The sequence below is a fragment of the Sceloporus occidentalis genome, unplaced genomic scaffold (assembly GCF_023333645.1).
Source record: "Sceloporus occidentalis isolate IW3139 unplaced genomic scaffold, rSceOcc1.0.p SCAF_6, whole genome shotgun sequence".
NCBI lineage: Eukaryota > Metazoa > Chordata > Lepidosauria > Squamata > Phrynosomatidae > Sceloporus > Sceloporus occidentalis.
This window is the reverse complement of record NW_028316986.1, coordinates 209,264-227,897: the sequence shown is the minus strand read 5'-3', so window position 1 is coordinate 227,897 and position 18,634 is coordinate 209,264. Positions and strand designations below refer to the sequence as shown.

The following is an 18,634-nucleotide window of genomic DNA, read 5'->3' as shown; positions in this document are numbered from 1 at the left end:
CTATAGCCCGCCTTCCTCCCAGGAAAGGGACTCAAGGCGGCTAGCAAATTGAAACCAGACTAAGTTAAAACAGCATAAACCATTGCAAGGGCTCTTGTCGTTGTTGTTGTTGTTGTTGTTGTTGTTGTTGTTGTGAGCTGCCCCGGAGTGGCCCTGGGCCCCTGGGCACCAGCAGGGCCCCTCTCGGAGGGAAGAGGCGGCGTTTCCGAAGCAGTCAAGCAGCCATTCAAACCCCGCCATTCTTCAAAGGTCAAACTCTGTTGGCAGCCAAGCCCCCAACAGACGGACGGAGGAGGGACCGGGGGCCAGGGCTGGCCTCTGCGGCTCTCCTCCGGGGGTCGCCCTGAGTCCGGCCGGAGCACAACCCCAACCCCAACCGCAGCAGCAGCAGCAGCAACAAGCCGAAGCCCCAGGAAGGAGCCTTGGGAAAGAAGCCCCAGAAAGAAGGACCCAGAAGGAAGGAAGGAAGGAAGGAAGGAAGGAAGGAAGGAAGGAAGGGCGGGCGGGCGCCCCGTCGGGGAAAGCAAGGCAGCCTGCCAGGAAACAGCCCGGCTGCCCGGCTCGCTCTCCGGGTGCCAGCAGCCCAGCAGGGCCCCGCCCGGCCGAGGAAGGCCTGCCCCAAGGGCCCCTGCCTGGGCTGGGAAGCCAGGGCCCCGGGGCACGCTTTCCATTCTGCTGCGCTTTGGCATCGCTGAGCCCGGCGGGAAAGTCCTCCTCCTCCTCTTCCTCATGGCTGGCAAAAGGGCAAGAAATCGGGGCCGCAGCTCTGTCCCCGAAGAAAAGTCCAGGCATTTTTGGACCGTTTCCCTCGGCAAAAAAGGGGGGCACGAAAGGAAGGGGGCTTTTTTCTCCTTAGTTGCATCCAGACTGGAGAAATAACCCGGTTTGGCACCGCTTTCCAGCATCCTGGCTCAAAGGCCATGGAATTCTGGGAGTTGGAGCATGTTGTGGGGCCCAGAGCAGAATTCCATAGCCTTGAGCCAGGATGCTGGAAAGCGGTGCCAAACCGGGCTATTTCTCCAGTGTGGATGCAGCCTTCGACTAAATACGGAACCCAGAGGAGGGTTGTCCTCGGTGGCTGGCTTCGGATCGGAAAGAAATCCAGCCTGGCCAAATGCTCCCTTTCCGAGGCCAAGCTGAGAAAAGGGCCTCCGGGGGCTTCTTCTTCTTCTTCTTCTTCTTCTTCTTCTTCGCGGTCCTCAGTTGGCCTTGAGCCAGCGGCGCGATGCTGCAGCAAAGGAGGCGAGCGCGATCCCCAGCTGCCTTCAAGGGAAGGAGAGTCCTGGAGGATGTCATCCAGCCTGGAGCTCGGGCTTCAGTCCTGGGCGCCTCCTTTGAAGAAGCAGAGAGAGAAAACGGTCCAAGACATTGCTTTTAACTCATCTCCTGGGGGGGGAGGGAGGGGGGCTTGCTTTGAGCTCCAGATTTTTAAGTTGGGATGTTTTAAATTGAATATTTGTAATTTGTAATTGTTATTTTATTGTTTTTTGCGATTTCAATGGTTGTTCTTAATGTGTTTTACTTCTGTTTCAGCCGCCTTGGGCCCCACTTTGGGAGAAAGGCGGGATAAACATCAAACTAGTACTAATAAGAATAATAACAACGAGGAGAAAAGGGATGGAGAACAAAACCAGGAGGAGAGGTGGAAGGGGCTGAGATGGTTTTCTTTCCCTAAGGCTGCATCCACACTGGAGAAATAACCCGGTTTGGCACCGCTTTAACGTTGTCTGGCTCAAGGCTATGGAATTCTGGGAGTTGGAGTTTGTTGTGGACCCTGGCCCCACAACATACTCCTACTCCCACAATTCCATAGCCTTGAGCCAGGGCAGTCGAAGCGATGCCAAACCAGATTATTTCTGCAGTGTGGATGCAGTCCAGGAGGGAGAGCCTCCGGCTTTAGAGCCTCAGGAGCAGCAAGAGCAAGAAGAAGAAGAATAGCCAGAGCCTTGGAAGCCCTTCCTAACCCTCGGGGCCTTAGGACCCCCTTCCCGAACCCCCCCCCCCAAGTCCGGCTCCGAAAAGGGGCAGACAGACCCGGACAGGAGATTCGCATTCGGGTCCCTTTGGATCCGGGGGGCTCAAAGAAAGTGCCCCTTCCCCACTTTTATGTACAGCGTTGTGTACATTTACAGCGCTTTATAAATAAAGGTTAATAATAATAATAATAATTTTATTTTGTCCTCCTCCCCCCGTCAGGGACCCCCGCCCCAAAAGCCCCTCAGCCCCAATTCTTTCGATCGGGGCGCACTGAGGGAGACCCCCGACGGCCCAAAGACCCCCCTCCCGCCGGAATCCATTTTCCTTTTGGGGGGTCTCCTTCCTTCCTTCCTTCCTTCCTTCCTTCCTTCCTTCCTTCCTCCCTTCCTTCCCTCCTTCCGGGGGGTCTCCCTTGTCTTCTGGCTCCTCGAGGGACGCCTCCAAGACACGCGAGGAGCCCCCCCCCCCACATTTATGGGACACCCCCCCGGGTTCCTTCCCTTGCCTCTCTTTGGGAATCTCCGCTTCGGCCTCTCTCCCCTCGCCGAGTCTTTTTTGGGGGAGGGCCTTCGAAGGCCGACCGCGAAGGACACCGATTTCGGGAGGGGGTCGGGGGGGGCTGTGGGTCCGGCCTTTGCGGCGCTCCGTCTGAGCTCCCCCCCCCCGAAATCCCCTGAATAAAGGCGTTTCGTGGTCGGCAAAGGGGCTGTTTCGAAAGACACTCCCCGGGGAATGGCATTCGGATGGAAGGAAGGAAGGAAGGGAGAAAGGATGGAAAGAAGGGTAGGAAGGAAGGAGAGAAGGAAGGGAGGACGGGCAGAAGAAAGGAAGGAAGGGAGAAAGGGAGAAAGGATGGAAAGAAGGGTAGGAAGGAAGGAGAGAAGGAAGGGAGGACGGGCAGAAGAAAGGAAGGAAGGGAGAAAGGGAGAAAGGATGGAAAGAAGGGTAGGAAGGAAGGAGAGAAGGAAGGGAGGACGGGCAGAAGAAAGGAAGGAAGGGAGAAAGGGAGAAAGGATGGAAAGAAGGGTAGGAAGGAAGGAGAGAAGGAAGGGAGGACGGGCAGAAGAAAGGAAGGAAGGAAGGAAGGGAGAAAGGATGGAAAGAAGGGTAGGAAGGAAGGAGAGAAGGAAGGGAGGACGGGCAGAAGAAAGGAAGGAAGGGAGAAAGGGAGAAAGGATGGAAAGAAGGGTAGGAAGGAAGGAGAGAAGGAAGGGAGGACGGGCAGAAGAAAGGAAGGGAGAAAGGAAGGGAGAAAGGATGGAAAGAAGGGTAGGAAGGAAGGAGAGAAGGAAGGGAGGACGGGCAGAAGAAAGGAAGGAAGGGAGAAAGGGAGAAAGGATGGAAAGAAGGGTAGGAAGGAAGGAGAGAAGGAAGGGAGGACGGGCAGAAGAAAGGAAGGAAGGGAGAAAGGGAGAAAGGATGGAAAGAAGGGTAGGAAGGAAGGAGAGAAGGAAGGGAGGACGGGCAGAAGAAAGGAAGGAAGGGAGAAAGGGAGAAAGGATGGAAAGAAGGGTAGGAAGGAAGGAGAGAAGGAAGGGAGGACGGGCAGAAGAAAGGAAGGAAGGAAGGAAGGGAGAAAGGATGGAAAGAAGGGTAGGAAGGAAGGAGAGAAGGAAGGGAGGACGGGCAGAAGAAAGGAAGGAAGGAAGGAAGGGAGAAAGGATGGAAAGAAGGGTAGGAAGGAAGGAGAGAAGGAAGGGAGGACGGGCAGAAGAAAGGAAGGAAGGAAGGAAGGAAGGGAGAAAGGATGGAAAGAAGGGTAGGAAGGAAGGAGAGAAGGAAGGGAGGACGGGCAGAAGAAAGGAAGAAAGGAAGGGAGAAAGGAAGGGAGAAAGGATGGAAAGAAGGGTAGGAAGGAAGGAGAGAAGGGAGGGAGGGAGGACGGGCAGAAGAAAGGATGGAAGGAAGGAAGGAAGGAAGGTCTTTTTCCGCCCCACAAACCGCCTTCATCCAGGATCCGTCTTCCGGGGGGGGCTTAATTCCGCTCAACGAAAACGGCCGGAGAGCCCCCCCCCCCCCCTTCTTTGTTTGAAGGTCCTTTCCTTCAAACCCGGTTCCCAGCCGCTCTCCTGGAAGGAAAGGGCACCGAGAAGGGGCTTCCTGGGACCCGAGGAGCAGAAAGGGACCGAAACCTCCCCAAAGCCCGGGATTGGGGTCTGGCAGCGCCGCCCCCGGAGCCCCTCGTCGGCCCCTTACCGGCCCCCGGGGCGCCTCGCTAGGCCCTGGGTCCCCCGGACTAGGCAGCAGCGCTGACCGCCGCCCTTCGAGGGGAGCCTGAGAGAGAGAGCGAGAGCGAGAGAGAGCGAGAGGCTGCTGGGCCTTGGCTGGGGATCGGGGCCCTGGCAGGGAGGGAGGGAGGGAGGGGGGCTAGTCCCGAGGGGGCGGCCGCAGGGGGCGTGGCTTGTGGGCTGGGGTTCCCTGGCCCCGCCCCTCCAGCCCTGCGGACCGAGGGCAGAGCGCGGACTAGGAGAGCGGACGGCGAGCCCCAGGCCCCTCCGCCCGGATCCCATGGAGGCCTCCCCCTCGGGCCCCGGGAGGCAGCGCGGACCCCCCTCCGCCGCCTCCTCCGGCCTCCGGCTCCAGAGGTAAGGCACCCCCGCCGCCGGGCCCCTTCCCCCTCTCCTTCCCTGCCTCGCTCTCTCTGCCGTCGGGGCTCTGCGGGGGAAGGGAGGAGGGGAGCCCGGCGCCCCGGGAGGGAAGGCCGGAGGGAGGCAGCCCGGCCGCTCTGCGGCTGCTGCGGAGGAGAGGAGAGGAGAGCAGGGCCCTTCGCTGCGCCAAAACTGCCCCGCCGCAGAGGGCGGACGGCCTCTCTCCCTGCCTGCCTTGGGCCTCCTCGGGAATGGCCCCCACTTGCAGCCCCTGACCCTCGGGGCTCGCTGGGGCCGAGCGGAGCGGCGCAGAAGGGCAGCCGACGGACGGACGAGGTCCGGGAGGGAAGGGGCTTCCCCGGGGCGCGGGCGAGGAAACGGCCTCCTGGAAAGGGCCCCGTCCCGGGAGCCGCACTCCGGCAGACCGGGGCGGGGGCAGCGGTGCCCGAAAGGCCCGGCGGTTGGGAAGCCCAGAGACGGAGGCAGGGAGCGAAGGGAAGGGAAGGCGGCCGACGGCGGTGTCTCTCCGGAGGGAGCGGCCTCGAGGGGCGACCCCAGGACCCCCCCAGCCCCGTCCCCTCCCTGGCAAAGAGGGTCCCTGCCCCCGTCGGTTCGGACCCCTCCCCTGCCGCCCTGCTTGCCTCTGGGGCCCGAGGTCGGGGTCCGGGGGGAGGGGAGCAGCCTCCTGGGCTTCTGGCCCCGAGGCTTCCGTGGCAGCGGCATCTGCTGAGGAGGGCTGGCTGTGGCAGGAGGGTCCCTCCGAAGCCCCTGGCCCCCAGGGTGCCCCCCCAGTGCCCTTTTCAGATCAACCCTGACTGTAAAGCCCCTCTCGCAGGGTTCCCTTGGGCAAAAGGCTGAGAGAGTGTGACTTGGCTCCAGAGGCTTCCAGGGGGGCCAGTCGGACTTTGAGCCTTGGAAGCCCAATGGCCAAAACACATGCTGAGCCCTCAGGGTTTATGGCACAACCATCGGCATTACATCCAGCAAGAGGCAGGAACCATTCCTAAGGAGGCATGCGCCCACACTGGAGAAATAACCCGGTTTGGCCCCGCTTTAACCTGTTGTCTGGCTGAAGGCTACGGAATTCTGGGAGTTGGAGTATGTTGTGGGGTCTTTTCTGTCCGCTCTGGGCCCACAACAAGCTCCAACTCCCAGAATTCCGTAGCCTTCAGCCAGAGTTAGGAGGTCAATGGGGAAATGAGACCCTGAGTGACCACACTGGGCCACACCGGTCTTAGTAATGCCACTGGGACGACCATTCTGCCAAGGACCATCCCCCCAATTGGCCATTGCCTTCCATCATCCCCTCTGTTTTTATAAGAGGAGACCCCGCTCCCAAACCATTTCCCGGCGGCAGCGGAGGCAGTGGCCCTGGGATGGCTTGGGGGGGGGGTCCCCTGGGAGATGATAGCATCCACTCAGCCATGCCTTGCTATTAATTACCCCCCCCCGTCCCGCTTTATCTGGAGCGCATCCCTTTGGGGAGGCCCTTCCCAGACAAAGGCAGTGGGAGCGTGTGTGAATGAGAGCTGCAGTGCCAGCCTTGGCTGCCAAGCCTTGCACCCACACGCGTCTGCTGCCCTGCTGCTGCGCCAGAAGGGACCCAGGCAGGGCCAGTAAGGCGCATCCTGGGCCTGGGTCTGCCTTTGGCCTCTGAGCACAGAACAAGATGGTGGGAAGCAGGAAGCCCTAGGAGGAAGCTGGGCATGTTTAGCCTGGAGAAGAGGCGGCCAAGGTGGGGCGTGATGGTTGAAGGGGTGTCATGTTGGGGATGGAGCAAGCTGTTATGGGCATCATCCATACAAGTATAGCCTCCAGATCAAGGGAAGTCATAGTGCCACTGCATTCTGCTCTGGTCAGGCCTCGCCTGGAGTAACACCGGGTCCAGTTCTGGGCAAAACAAGTCAAGAAGGATGTGGAGAAACTGGAGCCATGTGTCCAGAGGAGGGAGACCAAAATGGGGAAGGGCCTGGAAACCATGAAGCCCTCAGAGGAAGGACTGAGGGAGCTGGGTGTGTTTAGCCTGGAGAAGAGGGGGTTAATGGTGGACATGATAGCCCTCTTTAGATATTTGAAAGGTGTCATACTGAGGAGGGAGGAAGCTTGTTTTCTGCTGCTCCGGAGAATAGGACCCAATGGAGCAATGGATGCAAGCTCCAGGAAAAGAGATCCACCTCAACATTAGGAGGGACTTCCTGAGAGTAAGGGCTGTTTGACAGCGGAAGACATTCCCTCGGAGGGTGACAGAGTCTCCTTCCTTGGAGGTCTTTAAGCAGAGGCTGGATGCCATCTGCCAATGGGGATGCTGTGATGGAGAGTTCCTGCATGGCAGAAGAATGGGGTTGGACTGGATCAGGACCCTTGGAGGTATCTTCCAACTCTATGATGTTATGATTCCATGATTCTACTTGTGTGTGTGTGTGTGTGGCATTTTCACTGGCCATGTCGTTTGCTTTAACCAACTTGCTGCTGGCCTTGTGGGAGTTCCTTCCCATTCCTTGGCTTGCATTGGGGTGCAATGGGGCAAAGAGAGGAGCAAGGGAGGGAGGAGAGGGAAGAGGATGCCACTGGCGCAGGCCAGGGAGGCTTCTTGGCAAGTGGCAGAGTCCCTGCTGGGAAGGCATGGCAGGGCACCCCTGCTGCCCGGCCCTGGCTTGGCTGTCCTTTTCATACACTTCATTGAGACTGAGCCTTGGGAAAGAGCCCTGAGATGGCAGCTGTGGAGCCCCTCTGTCCCAGTGGGGCTCCCCCGGGCATCTGCCTCACCCATGCCATGCACCATTTCATACACAGCTCTATTCACCTCCCTGCAGCTGGTTCATTTGTTGTTGTTTGCGTTCAAGTCACTTCTGAGTTATGGTGACCCTATTGCTAACCTGTCATAGGGTTCTCTTGGCAAGTTGCTTGGGGGGGGGGGGGGGTTGCCATTGTGTTCCCCTGAGGCTGAGAGAATGTGACTTGCCCAGGATTACTCAGTGGGTTTTCATGGCTGAGCCAGGATTCGAACCCTGGTCTCCCAGTGTCCTAGTCCAACGCTGAAACCATTACGCCACCACAAAACCTTGAAATGCTGTTTTGAGGCAGGTGCCCCGCCCAGAAAGGGCCCCAGGGCAGCTGGGAGCGATGCAGTGCCCCTTCAGGGCCCCCCGGCTGGGCGCCTGCCCTTGTGGGGGGGACCCTTCCAGTCCCTGGCCCCCAGTCTTCCTCCTGAGACAGAGTGGCAGAAGACAACACCGCAAGGACAACTAGGGAGGGCAAGGCAGGTTTGCAGAAAGGCATCATGAGACTGGTAGCTTTGGTGGGAAACCCAAGTGAAGACAAGGCCGGCCAGTCTCTGGGTGGCATCTCTAAAAATGTGTTTATGGAATCGATCTCCCGCCTGTCTTCCAAAAAGGGATTCCGAGGCTGAAGAGGCTCCTTCCGGACCAAACAACAGTATTCATTGCAGTCTGTCTAAAGAGGCGCCAGTGAGAAGATCCTGGGACAGGGCTGCAAAGCGGATGCAGAAGAGGGAATCCCAGCAGCTGATGCCTGCCATGCAACCAGGGCACAGAAGGCACCTAGCAGGCTGGCTCAGTTTCCCTCTTCCGCAAGTCTTGCAAGGCAAAGGGCCCTTCTGCTTCCCACCCGGCAGCCCTGCAAGGAATACAGAATGCAGTGAGATGATCTACGAAATCTCATGCTGCCAAGCTCTTTCTTTCAGTCTCTATGATTCTAGTCTCAAAGGGGCTACAACACCTGTCTACATCCAGATAACAAACAGCACAGTGACCTTCCTCCTTCCCTGATTCCTGATGGGAAAAGGAAAGCCAGCATCCAGACTCAACATTCACCCACAGCAGCTGAGGTCACTCTGGGCCTTGGGAGTTTAGCACAACTGTTTCCTGGGCCTCTCTGATGCGCAGAAGGAACTTGGAACAAATGGGAAAAGAAGCGCCGTTCTTGGCCCTTTGCAGGCAACTCTGGGGCCACAAGGCTGGGCACTTCAGGCTCCTGGGTGACTGTGAAAAAGGGATGAAATGAGGCAAGTGGATGGGCTCTTGCTCCCAGCAGGACCCCACAAACCAGAGCGTCACTGGGGTTCTGTCAGGAGCAACCTCTGCCTCCTTCCTCCGAGGACCCCCTCCGCTTGCCCTCTTTAATCCCTTTTGGCTCTACAGTGAGTCCTTAGGAGACAAAGGTCTTTCCCCCCAGAGTTCTGTATTTGGATGCCTGCCTCTCCTTGGAGCCATTTACAAATGGGGGGGGGGCATCCCCCACCCACTTTTGTGTGTCCTTTTCCAATCATTTGCCTTCTAAGTGGTTGGTCACCATGGGAAAGGGAATCATGGCATCACAGAGTTGGAAGAGAGCCCAAGGGCCAGGCTAGACATGGCAACTGGTACAGTACATGGATTTATAATCGGTTGACTGGTTGAACCCAAAGGATGGTCAGCAATGGCTCCTTTTCATCCTGGAGAGAAGTGACCAGTGGGGTGTCCAGTGGGGCTCTGTCCTGGGGCCAGGGCTATTCAACATCTTTATCAGTGACTTGGAGGACAGAATTGGGGGCACACTTATCAAATTTGCAGATGACACCAAATTAGGAGGAATAGTTAATACTCCAGAAGACAGGATCAAGATTCAAAATGACCTTAAATACATTAGAAAGCTGAGTCAGAGCTAACAAAATGAACTTCAACAGGGAGAAATGTAAGGTACTGCACTTAGGCAGAAAAAATGAAACGCACAGCTATAGGCTTATGGGGGAGACCTGGCTGAACGAGAGACTTATGGGAGGTGAGAGTCCAAGTAGGCCACAAGTTGAACATGGGTCAATAGTGCGATGCAGCAGCTAAAAAGGCCAATGCAATTTTAGGCTGTATTAGTCTCTAGATCAGGGGGAGTAATAGTGCCACTCTATTCTGCTCTGGTCAGGCCCCACCTGGAATAATATTGTGTCCAGTTCTGGGCCCCACACTTCAAAAAGGATGTTGAGAAACTGGAGTGTGATTCTATGATTCTATGGCTGTTTTCTCCAGGACCCCTGGACTGAGACAGGCCAGATCCAGCTATAGGACTCTGGGTCTGGGGAGACCCAGGGCTGAGCCCCCACTGGGCTTTGAAACTGCCTGAGTGATCTTGGGCCAGTCGCTGCCAACCTGGTCTACCTCACAGGGTTGTTGGGAGGATAAAGCAGGGAGAAGAGCCATGCGTCTTCTGTGGTAACAAATGGAGGAGTCAATGGACAGTCATGTTCGCCCGATGTCCTCTCAGTCTCTTTGCAGGCTCCCAGGGCACCTTCACTGGCCTGCCCCCAGAGAACGGGCACACAGCCATGCCCATGATGGGGCTGGCAACAGAGACCCTCGCAGCCCCCCACTGCCACCGCCATGGACCCTGTTCTCCCAGCCAAAGCCAGCAGAAACTCCAGGCCCAGCGGAAGCTCAGGATTGCCTGCGCCGTCTGCTTCCTCTTCATGATCGGAGAGGTCATAGGTCAGTGGGACCGGAGGGATGGCGGGAGTAGGGTTGCCATATCCCACCTGGGGGCGGGACTTTCCCGGTTTGGGGCGGGTCCACACGGTCCCGCCCCAGTTTGGCCCCGCCCCCAGGATTCCCCCCCAGCAAGGCTCTGGAGGCGGCTCCGCAATCGCAGAGTCCTCCGAGGTCTGGCTGGGGCTTGGGAGATGCTGTCTCCCAGGCCCCAGCCAGGCCCTGGATGCGGCTCCATGATTGCGGAGTCCTCCGAGGCCTGGCTGGGGCTTGGGAGACGCTGTCTCCCAGGCCCCAGCGAGGCCTTGGACAAGGTTTAAAAATGTAGGACCTTTTTTTTTTCCCAGGGGAAAAAAAAGGTCCTACATTTTTAAACCTTGTCCTACATTTTTCCCGGGTTGGAGGTCCTCAGGGATGGCAATCCTAGGCGGGAGGCCTTTCTGGCTGCCCTTTGGGTCTTGCCCCAGCAGCCCTCGCACCTTCTCCTTTGCACACACATCTCTTTGTTCACCTGAGAGTGCAAAGGAGCAAGTGTGAACAACAGGGCAAGGCATGGAGGAGGGTTGGAAGGAGGCAGAGGGGCAGTAAACCCAGGAGCTGGGGCCTCTGCACCCTGAGGGCTCAAGATTGCCATCCAAACCTGGAGCTTCATAAACTGGGTGAGGATGGCAGAACGTTTTTAGCAGTGGAGGCAGTCGCTGCCATTGATGGACCTTGCTTCCAGTGGGGTATTGACCCACAGGACTCAGGAATGGGGGCCTGGGTTCCAGGCTCTTTCCAGAGGCATGAAAATCTAGGCCCTAAAAGGGCACTGATGCCCAATGCAATGCTTCTGGGGCTCTGCTCCCTGTCTTGGAAGCACCCATGGGCTCCCTGCCCCATTTCCCTCAACCCAAACCAGGCTTTTTGGTGCAACACCTATGTCCCAAGCTTTCAAGTGGAGCCAGAGAGCCTGGGCGCTAGTGAGGCACAGATGGGGGCGGGGTGGGCTGAAAGGCAGGAGTGGGAATCAAGGAGTCTGTGGGCATCTCTTGGCAAGCCCTCTCTGCCCCACATTTTCAATAAGAAAGAAAGGGGGGGGGGGAACATTTGACTGTAACCAAACACCACCACAAAACTTTAAAATGCTGTTTTGAGGTGGGTCCCCTACCTAGAAAGGGCCCCATGGCAGCTGGGAGCGATGCAGTGCCACTGGAGGGCACTCTCCACAGCTTCAGGAGGGAAGGGAACTTTTAGGGCACCCACAGACCCACAACAGCCCTCTCCTCCATCCCTTTCAGGGCTGCTAACCCACCCTGAGATTTCTCCCCTGGCCTCCCTCCATCCTGCTTTTCTTCCCAAAACCTGAGCTGGCACCTGGAGGCCTGGCAACCTGAGAACCAGGAGTTGCCTCTGGGAAGCCAGCCTTCATGTGCAGACCAGCCAGATGCTCCAGGGGACTCCTACGCCTCGTTGCTGCCAGTATCCCCTCTGTTTGCCTTGCAGGGGGCTACCTGGCCCACAGCCTGGCCATCATGACGGATGCGGCCCACCTGCTGACGGACATGGGCAGCATGGGGGTCAGCCTCTTCTCCCTCTGGGTCTCCACGCGCCCAGCCACAAAGACCATGACCTTCGGCTGGCATCGCTCTGGTAGGCCCTACCCGCCCCACAGCCCTAGTGACCAAGGGCTCTTTCCTTGCCTTACCTGACCCCTTCCCACACACTGTGGCCCAGGGGGCTGACCATCCTCTCTTTTGCTCCTTTGCCACTCTGGCCGGGTCATGGCTGCTGCCACCTTTGCCCAGAGCACAAACTGGTGGGCTGGAACTCTCAATCTCCCCCCCCCCCCCCCCCAGCCTTTGCTTCTCCTGAAGGCACTTCTTTTATGGATAATGTATTTGGGCACTTTTCGAAGCCCCCCATTCAGCTCCTGTTTCCCCCTTGGCTGAACTCGTGTGAGGCTGATGCTTTCACTCACGGTGTGAGCGCAACTCCTGGGATGGACCCCTGACTCCAAAAGCCCTTCCCCAATCCACACCACAGCCAAGGGGTGCCCCCTCCCCGTCCCTGGCGCTGCTTCCCCATGCAGTAGGCAAAGCTGAAGGGGGCAGTATGGGCTCATTGGTCCAAAGGTTGCCCCACAGTCCTTGGCGGGACGCAGGAGCTGCAACTGAGTTTGCCCAGCCCCTGTGCCCATCCTCTGCCCACAGATGATTTTGGGAGCAACCAAGTGGGATCTGATGGGGTGGATTCTGGGGGGGGGGGGGGCAGGCAGGAGAGGTGCACAAAGTGCTCAGGCCAATTTGGTCACACCATGGGTTGATGGATAGCCCTCCTGGTGCTAGGAGGATGTCCAATGTCCACCACTCCTGCCTCCTGAGCAGGACAGAGGGCAGGAGGCTGCTGTGGGCATGTGGGCCAGATAGTCAGCGGGCACCTGACCAGCTACTTCTTCTCCCCATAGAGACTCTGGGGGCCTTGGCCTCTGTCCTCTCCATCTGGACGGTCACGGGGGTCCTGGTCTACCTGGCCTCGGCCCGCATCATCAGCAACGACTATGAGATTGAGGCCTCGGCCATGCTGGGCACTTCTGCTTGCGCCGTGGGAGTCAACATCGTGTGAGGAAATGGGGAGCAGCCAACCCAGGGGGGCAGGGGGTGAAGGGACCTGGGAGTCTGTGGCCTCTCAGCCTCTTTGGTGCCAGTGGGTGGGTGCCCCAGAGACATAGAGAGCTGGAAGTCTAAAGATGCTGATGCTGGGAACCCACAGCTGAAGTGCTTCTGGGGGTGTCCTTTGACCTCTGGTTTTTCACTCCCCATCACCTGTGAAGGGGAGAGTCCCAGACCTTCTCAGGAAGTCCAGGCGGAGGTGCCAAGCATGCCTCCACCGGACATCTTGCGTCGCTGGGAAGCCCTGCCCTCTGAGGGCCACCAGAAATGGACACCCCTCTTGCTAGCACACAGAGGTCCCACTGGAGGGGCTTCCCAGAGCCTTAGGCAGAGGGCTCTTGCCAGCGGGGACAAGGGCGCAGGTGGGGAGCCAGGGGAAAGGTACCCCCCACCTCCAGATGGGGCTTCCAGGGGGAAAACAGGCTGGGGTCTCTACGGGAGACAAGAGGTCACACCTGCTGAGACCTGCAACCCTGCCCATGTGCCCTGTGGCCACGCCATCCAGACCCATGTCTCTTTGGGACCTTCTCCCAATTTGCACCTAAGATTGAACTGGCCAGTCAAAATAAGCCAGAGCCGAGGTTTCTATGGCCCTGGCACCCCCAGATAACCTTTGGCTGGCCCCCAACCATGGTCCTGCATGCCTGCAGGGTGGCCTTCTTTGAGACCTGCCATCTCCCTCCCTGTCCAAGGACATGGCTTTTGCTCATTGGCACTGAATCTCCCCTGGCAGCATTGAAAAGGAAATAATGGGGGTCTGTTCCCCAGCAAGGAATTTGGTGGGAAGGGAGTGGAAATGACCCCAGGTGTGTTTTAAAAAGAGGTTTCCTCAAACCTTAACCTGACCCCAAGCAGAAGGGGTTGTCTTTTCTGCAACGCTGCCACTGGCCACCCCAGGGCTAAAAAGGGTGCTGTGGGCCCTGCTGTGTGGGGTGCTGAGTGTGGGGGGCCGGGTGATCTGATTGCTTGAGGAGTGGGTCTGGGGGCCAGGGGTGGCGGGTGGCCCTGCAATGACCACTCTGTTGTTCCTCCGCAGCATGGCCTACCTTCTACACCAGTCTGGCTCTGCCCACAGCCACGGACCGGGCCGGGAGGGCTATGAGCGGATTGGGGACAGCCCCTGTGAGCCCCCACTGCCCACCCACAGCAACACCAGTGTCCGAGCGGCTTTCGTCCATGTGGTGGGGGACCTGCTCCAAAGCATTGGGGTCTTTGTGGCCGCCACCGTCATCTACTTCAAGGTAGGAAGGGAATGGGGGTCCTGTTGGGGGAGTCTTGGCTCTCCCTCCTTCCCTGCCCTCTCTCCTTGGCCCTTGGCGCTTGCCCCATGACCCTTGGGCGCTTGGCCCATGCCTCATTGCCCCTTCCTCCCTGCTCCAGCTCTTCAGAAGACCTTTTGGATTCTGAGCGTCCCCCAGGAGACTGGGGTCTCCCCACAGCCATTCCTGTAGGGCACCCTTGAAGAGACAAGGGTCCTGCCCCACTGGGACACAGGGGCTAAGAAAGAAGGGCATCTCTGCCCCATTTGTGTAGAAGAGTGTCTGGGTGGGATACTAGCCAGGGCAAAAGGAGTAGCCCCTCGCTCATTCCCCAAACTGCCGATGACATCAGGGCCAGAAGTGAAGCAGCTGCTGCCCAGACAAGTGCCAGGGCCAGTGGGCAAGGGGTCCAAGACCCCCAGCAGGCTCAGGGACCTTGGGCCTGGTGGCCTTCTTGTGGTTTGCCCAAGGGGGTCTGGGCCAGGATTTGTGGGGCAGAGGGGCGGAAGGATTCCCAGGGCCTCTCCTTCTCTTTGCAGCCTCAGTACAAGATTGCCGACCCAGTCAGTACCTTCTTGTTTTCCCTCTTTGTGCTGGGCTCCACCGTGACCATCCTCCGGGACGTCTTCCGTGTCCTCATGGAAGGTCAGTGAGTGAGAGAGTGGCCGCTTTGAGGGAGCCAGGACAGGGGCCACCGGGCGCTGCTTTCGGCTCTCTCGGAACTGGCCTCCCCACTGACCGGTCCGGAGGGAGAAAAATTTCCTGAGTCTGGCCAGGGGACTGTGTCAACAAGGGAATGCCATTTTCCATTTTAAAAAACACCTCTATTTCCACTTACAGTTTTCTTTAGCATTTTTGCTTCCAGGCATCATGGAATCCTAGAGTTGGAAGGGGTCCCCAAAATCAATCTAGTCTAACCCCCTTCCATTGAGGAATCTACAGCAAAAGCACTCTCAAGAGATAGACACCAAACCTCTGTTTAAAGGCCTCCAAAGAAGGCTCTCCACCGCCCTCCAAAGCAGCCTTTTATTCCCGCTGGACAGCTCTTCCCAACGTTTGGGTGGAATCTCTTCTCTTGCCATTTGAACCCGTTGGTTCAACCATTATACTATTTATTTCTCCCCTACCTAAAACCATAGACTCCTAGAGTTGGAAGAGACCCCAAGAAGGGCCCTGATCCTGTCCAAGCCCTTTCTGCCATGCAGAAATTCACTATCAAAGTTCCCCTGTAAGATGGCCATCCAGCCTCTGTTTAAAGGCCTGTGGATCAAGCCAGGAACAATCACAAGTAACAGAACACATATAAAACCATCTGTATAAAGCCTATAAAGCAAATACAAGCAATATAAAATCCATAAAAATACTTAAAAATCAAAATGTAAAAATAATCTGAACTGTCGTTTTTGGGTGGGTTTTGGGGGCTATGTGTCCATGTTCTAGAAGAGGTTCTTCTTGACCTTTTGCCAGCATCTGTGGCTGGCACCTTCAGAGAACTATTTAAATGCTTTCATCGTCTGCCTGTGGCCATTATGTTTGTTTCTTAATGTTCGACTCCAAACCTGCCATTGCCCTTTGTTCCTTGACTTTTTCAAGAGGCTTTTCTGCTGGGCGCATGGGGTCACATCTGCATGACTTCAATTGTTGATGTCCCTTCCTCTACATTTCACTCCTCTTTCCTCCCAGTGTAATCCTGTTTGGCATATATGTTCAGCATACAAGTTAAACAAATAGAATGATAAAATGCAGCGTTGCCTGACCCCCCCTTCTCTCTCCAGTGTGGATGCGGCCTTTGCATCCAAGGGAAGGGGTTAGGGCCAGGCTCCGCTGTCGCTCCCACGTTCGTTCTCCTATTTTCCAGGAGCCCCTCGAGGCGTGGAGTTCCGGGCCGTGAAAGAGATGCTGCTGTCCGTCAAGGGGGTGAAGGGCGCCCATGACCTGCACCTTTGGGCCCTGACCCTCAGCCATCATGTTGTGGCCGTTCACGTGGCAATTGGTGAGCCAAACCCACTGCAGGCCTTGCTGCAAATGGGGGCAGAGAGGGGGGAAGGAACAAGAGGAGGGGGCGTGGGCTGCCCCACCTGGCAGAAGGGGTCGGATTTGGGGGTGATGCTCTCTGCTGAGACTCTCAAGCTCCTGCCCATTCGGATGCCAACACAGCTGGGAGCCAGAGCCTGTGACAAGGTTGTTGTCTTGTTTTTCAATGTGGAGAATACACTCTTACCTCCATATTTGCGGCTTTGATTATTCATGGATTTGATTAATATGTCCTCTCTAGGAATCTCTAGGTCCTCCAGTGCAACTCTATGGTCAACTTTAACTAAAAGTTACACTAAAAGACCCAGAGATTCCTAGAGAGAACACTCTACTAGGCATTTGTAGCTTCTCCAGTACAACTCTATGGTCAGTGTCTGTTTGGCATTGACCACAGAGTTCCACTGGAGGACTTAAAGAGATTCCTAGAGAGGTGTCCTCTCAACTAAAAAGATGGTGTTTTTGTTATTTGCGATTTTCCCTATTCACAAGGGGGGGGGGGTTGTGCCCCTAACCCAGTGAATGTGGAGGGACAAGTGTATTCCAAAAACTCCACCTGACGTGATGAAGTCCTTGTTTCAATGGGCCTTCAGTTGGTCCCTCCAGTTTGTGTTGACTCTCGCTGGCAGCCTCCACTCTCAGGGCTTCCAGGCAGAATCCCCAAAGGTTCGGGGCTCAAAGTCGGCTTCCTCTGGGTGATAGTCCCTCCGGACAGTATTCCTTCCTCTTCCCCTTCTCTTCCCCACAATTGACCTCATCTCTGTGTGTGTGTTGGGGGGTGGTGGAATTGGGCAGCAGTGGCCCCAGCTGCTTCCCAGGCTCACCCCCATTTCCCCCGCTTCTTGCCCTCAGAGTCCGGTGCCGACATGGAGACTGTGCGGCAGGAAGCCACGGCTCTGCTCCAGAGCAAGTTTGGCTTCGTCTCCTGCACCATCCAGGTGGAGCGTTACCTGGAAGACATGACCTCATGCCACCAATGCCAGGACCCACGGGACTGAAGGCCCCACCGCAACCCATGGCACCTGCCACTGCCACTCCTGAGGCTGCCACCTCCCGCCCAAGGCCTCTGCACATGTTCAGCCAGAGCAGGCACAGAGGAAGGTGGAGTGCCAGGGAGGCCTCCATGAAAGGGTGGCAAAGGGTGTCACTGCCCTGGGCCCAGCCATGCTCCCTCCTCACATCTTCGTGTCACATTCCAGCCAGGCAGGGGCTATGGCTCTTTGATCATTTTTGCCTAAGTGTCTTTGGTGTGCCAACAGGGGACCTGGCCTTGGCAGTGCCAACGGCGTCCAGCTGGCAGGGGAGACTCGGTCAGTCTTGCCTGCTCAAGCCGGGTGCATCTGGTGCTCGGCCAGGCCTTCTGTTTTGGCCACATATCTGTTTTTGCATGCGTGTGTTTGTGTCATGCTAAGAGCAAAAACTTGCCACCATGGATGTATTGTCTGGAAAGTGTGCCCAGAGGAGCGTTGCTGTTCTTCCCCCAACAATGGGAGGCGGGTGGGGGATGTTGCCTGTTTTGCTGTGAGCAACCCCTGTGCCAGGAGAGCGAGGAGAACCCCTGGCCAGAGTTTGGGTGGGCTAGGGGCAAGGCCAGTTCCTTGTCCTGCTGGGCTTGGTTTTTGCCCTTCTCTGCTCCCACAGCACGCATTGGCCAGCTCCACATTCTATCCCTCTGCCCTCAGGATACTGCCCCAGCTCTTCATGGGATGCTAGAAGCATGGAAATAAAGCAACAGCAACAGTCAGTCCACAGGAGGTCCAGACCAAAGGCAACAGCTGGGTAGAGGCAGGAGCCAATTTGTCCTTCTGGCTGCCCCTGGAGAACGGGCGGGGCGAGGGTGGGGGCAACTCCATGCTATAGGCACCCCAAGACCTGCCCTCTCCCATGAGGATAGTGGACATGCGGCTGACCGAGGACTCAGAAGAAAAACTGCATATGGGAGGCCAATAGTCCAGTCCAGGTCCAGACTTGCCTATCATCAGCCTGCTGCTGGTGGGGAAGATCTGTGGGAAGCAGCAGCCCCCAGCCTTAAGCAATGGAGATGGTGGGGAGGGCTGTTGTTGCTGGCGTAGGGCTACCATCCACATCATGCATTGAGGAGCCACAAGCCAAACCCTCCTGGTGCACACGTGTTGTGTCTGTTGTCTTGTGGAGTACAAACGTATCTGTCTGTCTGTCTTTCTTTCCTGTGCCATGTGTACCAGTGAATCCAATAAAATAACGTGCCTGAACACAACCAACCAGTGACTAGGGCATGGAAAGACCTCTGGGGGAAGTGGGGGAGGAAGCGGTTTCCCTACAACTGCCCAGCCATATGCAGCTCCCTTGCTGGAGGTGCAAGGAGTGAGCTGATGGGTGGCTGTGAGGCTGCCCACCTCCACTGTTCCTGGGGAACACAGGGGACCCCATACACAATAGCAAACAATCCCCCAAAGAGGAATTAGCAATAGCAAGTACATTTCTGTATCACTTACCGATGTACTAATCAGTTCACAAAGTGTAAGCTCATTGCCCCCAACAAGCTGGGTATTCAGTTTAGCAACCTATGGAAGGATGCCAGGCTGAGTCAACCCTGGATCCCTGCCTGTGATGAAACTCACAACCTTGTGGCTGTGAATGGCTGCAGGACCACTAAGCCATCGGGGTACCCTTCT

At 57.0% G+C, this 18,634-nt stretch overlaps 1 protein-coding gene across 2 annotated transcripts; it reads left to right on the top strand.

The window, feature by feature from the left end:
- Positions 1–4,396: 4,396 nt before the first annotated feature.
- On the top strand, positions 4,397–18,206 carry SLC30A3 (solute carrier family 30 member 3). 2 transcript variants are annotated; one of them, XM_089528252.1, is made up of 8 exons: positions 4,397–4,562; positions 9,822–10,042; positions 11,525–11,671; positions 12,486–12,639; positions 13,727–13,931; positions 14,489–14,594; positions 15,808–15,942; positions 16,833–18,206. In XM_089528252.1, exons 1-8 carry the CDS (start codon positions 4,486–4,488, stop codon positions 16,976–16,978), a joined length of 1,191 nt encoding a protein of 396 aa, XP_089384378.1. In that variant the 5' UTR covers positions 4,397–4,485; the 3' UTR covers positions 16,979–18,206. The 2 variants fall into 2 exon arrangements, with proteins under 2 accessions (XP_089384378.1, XP_089384379.1); XM_089528253.1 differs by lacking the exon at positions 4,397–4,562 and adding an exon at positions 6,887–6,932.
- The last annotated feature ends 428 nt before the right edge of the window (positions 18,207–18,634 follow it).

Excerpts from the sequence above, each read along its gene's own strand:
- SLC30A3 (XM_089528252.1), top strand. The coding sequence starts at position 4,486 with ATGGAGGCCTCCCCCTCGGGCCCCGGGAGGCAGCGCGGACCCCCCTCC. Across the intron at positions 4,563-9,821 it reads TCCGGCCTCCGGCTCCAGAG|TCTCTTTGCAGGCTCCCAGG; the intron begins GTAAGGCACCCC and ends ATGTCCTCTCAG. Across the intron at positions 11,672-12,485 it reads CTTCGGCTGGCATCGCTCTG|AGACTCTGGGGGCCTTGGCC; the intron begins GTAGGCCCTACC and ends TTCTCCCCATAG.